Source organism: Penaeus monodon, chromosome 10, assembly GCF_015228065.2.
Source record: "Penaeus monodon isolate SGIC_2016 chromosome 10, NSTDA_Pmon_1, whole genome shotgun sequence".
NCBI classification, from domain to species: Eukaryota; Metazoa; Arthropoda; class Malacostraca; order Decapoda; family Penaeidae; genus Penaeus; species Penaeus monodon.
This window is the reverse complement of record NC_051395.1, coordinates 19664428-19671927: the sequence shown is the minus strand read 5'-3', so window position 1 is coordinate 19671927 and position 7500 is coordinate 19664428. Positions and strand designations below refer to the sequence as shown.

Here is a 7500-nt window from a genome sequence, read left to right as displayed (position 1 = left end):
CAAAATACCCACTCCACAATCTCCTGTTCTTAACACCATAATCAACAATCATGTCAGAAGACGGCAACACTGAGGTGAAGCATTGGTGCTTCTCTCAGGAATGCTTTCACCCACATGAGGATTGGAGGAAACCCCATATCTCTCATTCTCTGTTCCTTGTCTTAATTTCACTATGGCTTGGTCTAATTTGATTTTCATGGCCCCAAAGAAAGACTGGACTTGACGATTCTGTCCATTTCTATGGATGTATTAGATCAGATGGTTTATCTTCTCTGAGGAATTCCTGCAGTACCCAGTTGTAATAAAAAAGTGGGGTTCATCACTTCATAACAACCGTTTATCTATTAACAAGATGCTTTTAATATGAGCACAGTAAAAGAAAAGTGTAAACAAATACATATAGTATTACAATTACAAGCCAGGCACTTGATACATGCCTATTTATAATATGATAGAATTGAAGATAGAATATAACTAACAGAATTAGCTCAGCAAAATAAAACATCAATAATAATGATTTCACATACATCTACATTTTACATGCCATGGAAGTGCAGTAAGAATGAATAAGCTGAAGCAGTATGGTGTTCATATAAACATGACTTCTCCATCATAAACCATTTATATCCAAACTGTTCTGTATTCACTCACATCATCACACCATCTCCCTATATCCTGACATATCTAAGCAAAGGCAAGAATTAATCATTCACTCATTATCATACCTTATGAATCCCTCCTTGCATTCTAATGAAATTTTCCATAAACAACACGAAGTGCTCATGTTAATGCTTAAGACTTACGTGTCAAGTTCAATGAGATTGGTGTCTACTGCCGGAGCAGAATTGGGATCCTGTGTCGGAGAGGATGCAGGAGGGACTGCAGGCTTGTTATTTACCTCAGGTTCCTCCTCTGGCTTGGGGTGCATCAATGTGAAGGGTAACTCTGCAACCAGATCACTGAAAGGATTCCAAGCTTTATTACTTCTCTCATACTAGAGTTGCTGCTGATGATGATCATAGTCACTGCTACTAGAAATTACCATTATTCCAAAATGATTGTTTTCCAAAAATTAATGATCCAGTACAAAAGTAACTACCCAAAATTATTAATGCTGTGAGTAGCCAAAAAAAAATTATATTTACAAAAAGTGTAATTAGTTACTACTACGTCAGTAAAACTATTTACATTAAAACTTACCCAACTAATGGACCAAGGTTCAGCTTTACTTTAACCTTGTATTGGACAATGATGCCAAGATTCTCCTTTTGACTTGAATCAGTAATACTGAAACACAAACAGGAATAAAATGCATTTCAGCAAAATTCAAGCAATATGTAACAAATAAAACTGGAATAATAGAAAACCTACAATGACCATAACAAACAAAAACAAGCATTAAAATTCTAAGAGAAATAATTTATAAATCTATCACATACAGTCATACATTTTCAGAGGTAAGCTTAACCCAATGGCTGCAGGGCTATGTACTGTCCACTGTAGTCTTTTGTGACTTTTGTTCCCCACAGCTGGCTCCACAGGTGCTTAGCATGACCATGCCTGATTTCCCCATTCCTTGAATTGGTGGGATTTTGTGTTCTAATGCTATCAATATTAATACTGTTATCATCATTATTGACATTATGATTATCATGTTATGAAAATACTAATAATAAAAATAATAAACAGATATAAAAGAATCTTTCCAGAAGTGTAGGAAAAGAGTAAACATGTGATATACATAAGACTAGTAATTGACTCCTTGATGACTAAGAACTTGTGGAGCCATCTCTGTGTAAATACAATTGATGAACTAAAATTACAGTGGACATGTCATCATGCCATCCACATCCACTGGGTTAACAAATATCTTTTCTTAAAAATCTGAGCATACAATGCCCTACATCCACTGATCTGGCAAAGATAAGTTACTGTAATGCCATGTATAAAATGCACCTAACCAAAAAATTTTTTTAAGTATAATACTTTACACAAATGGAAATGCTAATAAGCATGAAATTCCAAGGCACGGATGTTAATAAAGAAATTGGAGATGGCAAAAAGTCCTCATCACACTTTCTGTTTCTTTCTAATTAACATACAATTTTCTAGTACAATGTCAGTAACTTGTCACAGCTATGAATTAATCCATATATTAAACATATTTTTTTATACAAACTATTGAAATAGGTTTTTAAGTAAAGAATCTGTTACTAGTTTATATGAAGATAAAGAACATCTAAGAGTAATTACTTAACAACAGTACTGGGCTTTTGTTATCAAAATACCATTAAAATAACAATTTGTTTATAGTAATAAAATTGCAATATATCCCGAATCACTATAAATTTAAACAATTAAAAAGATTACTATCCTATCCAAGTTTATATGTTCTCTGCATATTCTTTTTGTTCCCTTATTTCTTTCTCAATGTCAATAAAATTTTATCATCATTCATAAAAAGGAGAAAACAAATATCTAGACATGCCCAAGAAATAATGAAATATCTACAAAACTTCTTAAATAAAACATTTTTTTAAATTTATAGCTAAGTGGCATGTCAGAAGCTTCGCTAAAATTCTTTTTATTACAGCATTATAACAAACTAAAAGTGCATGATTCCAGATTTCATTGCTTTTACACAACACACCACACACACAACACGCATTTATACATTACATATATATATAATGAATAACTAATAATGTTTAAAATTTTTCTTTATATTAAATTTCTATATATACAAATAAACTATGTATGCATATTAAACTATAAAAATATATAAACCTACAATAAAAATATTTTCTATATATCCACATATACCTATCATCTTCATTATTTATATTATATATATATATATAATATAATATATATATTATATATCTAAAAATATACATATATACAAAATACATCTAAATACATATATTACATATATATACAATAATATAATAAATATACATATATAATACAAATATATTTAAATAACTATATATATATACAAATATATTACTATTATACATATATATACATATTATAAATACATATATATATAATATTACTATACATTATATATATATTACTATTAAAATTATATATATATATAATTATTATATATATTTTATATATATATATATATATAATATATTTTTATATATATATATATATAAAAAATTTTTAAAATATATATATATATATATAAAAATTATTTTATTAAAATATATATATATGAAAATTATACATTGTTTTATTATATATATATATATGTATATTTATTTTTATATAATATTATATAAAATTTTATATATCATAATATATATTATAATATATATTAAAACATATTATACATTATACATATATACTAAAATTAAAATATAACGTAACATATATATATACATATATATTATTTATATATATATTTTATATATATTTTTAATATAAAATAGTATATATATTTTATATATATATATATATTATATATATATATATATAATATATATATATATATATATATTATTTTATATGTGTATATATATGTGTATATATTATGTATATATATATGTATATATATATGTATATATATAATATGTTAATATATATGTGTTTATATATATGTATATATGTATATATATATTATATAGATAATAAAATATAAAATTATATATATATGTATATATATATGTATATATATATTATATATGTATATGTATATATATATATAATATGTATATATAAATATGTATATATATATGTTATATTTTATATATATGTATATGTATATATATTATATATATATGTAAATATATGTATATTATATATGTATATATATGTATAATAATGTATTATATATGTTATGTATATATGTATATGTTGATAAAATGTATATATATATGTATATATGTATATGTATATATATTTATGTATATATATATGTATATATATATGTGTGTATATATATATATATATATATATATATATATATATATAAATAGATCGATAGATAGATAGATGTATATGTGGATATATAGATAGATATATTTATATGTATGTGTTTATATATTATGTTATAGATTATATATGCATACATATGTATGTATATGTGTATATATATGTATATAATATAAAGAAATATATATTACATATATATATGTATATTCATATATATATTATATGTATATGTATATAATGCGTGTGTGTGTGTGTGTGTGTATGTGTATAATGCAATGAAATCTGGAATCATGCACTTTTAGATTGTTATAATGCTGTAATAAAAAGATATTTTAGCGAAGCTTCTGACATGCCACTTAGCTATAAATTTAAAATAATGTTTTATTTAAAGAAGTTTGTAGATATTTCATTATTTCTTGGGCATGTCTAGATATTTAGTTTTCTCCTTTTTATGAATGATGATAAAATGTTATTGACATTGAGAAAGAAATAAGGGAACGAGAAGAATATGCAGAGAACATATAAACTTGGGATAGGATAGTAATCTTTTTTAATTGATTAATTTATAGTGATTCTGGATATATTGCAATTTTATTACTATAAACAAAATTGTTATTTTAATGGTATTTTGATAACAGAAGACACAGTACTGTTGTTAAGTAATTACTCATTAGATGTTCTTTATCTTCATATAAACTAGTAACAGATTCTTTACTTAAAAACCTTATTTCAATAGTTTGTATAAAAAAAATATGTTTAATATATGGATTAATTCATAGCTGTGACAAGTTACTGACATTGTATCTAGAAAATTGGTATGTTAATTAGAAAGAAACAGAAAGTGTGATGAGGAGCTTTTTGCCATCTTCCAATTTCTTTATTAACATCCGTGCCTTGGAATTTCATGCTTATTAAGGCATTTCCATTTGTGTAAAGTATTATCACTTAAAATATTTTTGGTTAGGTGCATTTTATACATGGCATTACAGTAACTTATCTTTGCCAGATCAGTGGATGTAGGGCATTGTATGCTCAGATTTTTAAGAAAAGATATTTGTTAACCCAGTGGATGTGGATGGCATGATGACATGTCCACTGTAATTTTAGTTCATCAATTGTATTTACACAGAGATGGCTCCACAAGTTCTTAGTCATCAAGGAGTCAATTACTAGTCTTATGTATATCACATGTTTACTCTTTTCCTACACTTCTGGAAAGATTCTTTTATATCTGTTTATTATTTTTATTATTAGTATTTTCATAACATGATAATCATAATGTCAATAATGATGATAACAGTATTAATATTGATAGCATTAGAACACAAAATCCCACCAATTCAAGGAATGGGGAAATCAGGCATGGTCATGCTAAGCACCTGTGGAGCCAGCTGTGGGGAACAAAAGTCACAAAAGACTACAGTGGACAGTACATAGCCCTGCAGCCATTGGGTTAAGCTTACCTCTGAAAATGTATGACTGTATGTGATAGATTTATAAATTATTTCTCTTAGAATTTTAATGCTTGTTTTTGTTTGTTATGGTCATTGTAGGTTTTCTATTATTCCAGTTTTATTTGTTACATATTGCTTGAATTTTGCTGAAATGCATTTTATTCCTGTTTGTGTTTCAGTATTACTGATTCAAGTCAAAAGGAGAATCTTGGCATCATTGTCCAATACAAGGTTAAAGTAAAGCTGAACCTTGGTCCATTAGTTGGGTAAGTTTTAATGTAAATAGTTTTACTGACGTAGTAGTAACTAATTACACTTTTTGTAAATATAATTTTTTTTTGGCTACTCACAGCATTAATAATTTTGGGTAGTTACTTTTGTACTGGATCATTAATTTTTGGAAAACAATCATTTTGGAATAATGGTAATTTCTAGTAGCAGTGACTATGATCATCATCAGCAGCAACTCTAGTATGAGAGAAGTAATAAAGCTTGGAATCCTTTCAGTGATCTGGTTGCAGAGTTACCCTTCACATTGATGCACCCCAAGCCAGAGGAGGAACCTGAGGTAAATAACAAGCCTGCAGTCCCTCCTGCATCCTCTCCGACACAGGATCCCAATTCTGCTCCGGCAGTAGACACCAATCTCATTGAACTTGACACGTAAGTCTTAAGCATTAACATGAGCACTTCGTGTTGTTTATGGAAAATTTCATTAGAATGCAAGGAGGGATTCATAAGGTATGATTAATGAGTGAATGATTAATTCTTGCCTTTGCTTAGATATGTCAGATATAGGGAGATGGTGTGATGATGTGATTGAATACAGAACAGTTGGATATAAAGTGGTTTATGATGGAGAAAGTCATGTTTATATGAACACCATACTGCTTCAGCTTATTCATTCTTACTGCACTTCCATGGCATGTAAAAATGTAGATGTATGTGAAATCATTATTATTGATGTTTTATTTTGCTGAGCTAATTCATGTTAGTTATATTCTATCTTCAATCTATCATATTATAAATAGGCATGTATCAAGTGCCTGGCTTGTAATTGTAATACTATATGTATTTGTTTACACTTTTCTTTTACTGTGCTCATATTAAAAGCATCTTGTTAATAGATAAAACGGTGTTATGAAGTGATGAACCCCACTTTTTTATTACAACTGGGTACTGCAGGAATTCCTCAAGAGAAGATAAACCATCTGATCTAAATACATCCATAGAAATGGACAGAATCGTCAAGTCCAGTCTTTCTTTGGGGCCATGAAAATCAATTAGACCAAGCCATAGTGAAATTAAGACAAGGAACAGAGAATGAGAGATATGGGGTTTCCTCCAATCCTCATGTGGGTGAAAGCATTCCTGAGAGAAGCACCAATGCTTCACCTACAGTGTTGCCGTCTTCTGACATGATTGTTGATTTCATGGTTGTTAAAGAACAGGAGATTGTGGAGTGGGTATTTTGTTCATGTGTGGAACATGCATGATTAGAATATGTTTATGCATGTTGTTTGTGTATGTGTACAACCTTTCCTAACACTTATGAATAGTTATTGGACTGATTAGTCATATCTCGAAATACACACGATGTTAGTATATATGTAGAAGTTATAAATGCTCTATTCTAATGAGCAGACTAAAAAATGAATATCAGAAAATAGATTCTTATTAAATGAAATTATATAGATAAATAATGATATATCTGCATAATACAGACATAATATTAGATAAAATTTTAAAAAAAATGATTTAAGATTCTAATGCACATGTCATAAAAATAGTACATGAACATCTATGTGTTAGAACTTAACATAAACTTTGTATACCTTCTAATGCACTAACTGTCAATACGCAAAAATACAGTTTAAATATACAATGCTAACAAAAAAAATATTAAAAGATAAAATAACATCTTTAGTAAAACAAAAAAAAAAAAAAAACAAGTATCTAAATAATACAATAATAAAAAATACGGACAACTAGTTACCATAAAAGTACAACAATAAATAAAGAAGAAGAATCCATCAGACTATAATGTAAAATTCACGATCACAGATACATATACTCACACAGGTCATACATTATTAGAATT

General features: G+C 27.3%; 1 protein-coding gene and 1 long non-coding RNA gene across 2 annotated transcripts in view; one reads left to right on the top strand and one right to left on the bottom strand.

The window, feature by feature from the left end:
* LOC119577918 overlaps positions 1-1605 on the bottom strand; it is a 4510-nt gene extending 2905 nt beyond the window's left edge. Inside the window, exons 1-2 of the long non-coding RNA XR_005229166.1 lie at positions 1201-1605; positions 804-959 (exon numbers count right to left, since the gene is read on the bottom strand). This is a non-coding gene — a long non-coding RNA (uncharacterized LOC119577918). The remainder of the gene's footprint in view (positions 1-803; positions 960-1200) is intronic.
* The window catches only part of LOC119577917 (beta-arrestin-1-like), a gene marked incomplete in the record, with an annotated part of 121047 nt that overhangs the window by 105685 nt on the left and 7862 nt on the right, over positions 1-7500 (top strand). The window contains 2 exon segments of the mRNA XM_037925589.1: positions 5579-5665; positions 5907-6062. Of these exon segments, the coding sequence (XP_037781517.1) occupies positions 5579-5665; positions 5907-6062 (243 nt within the window).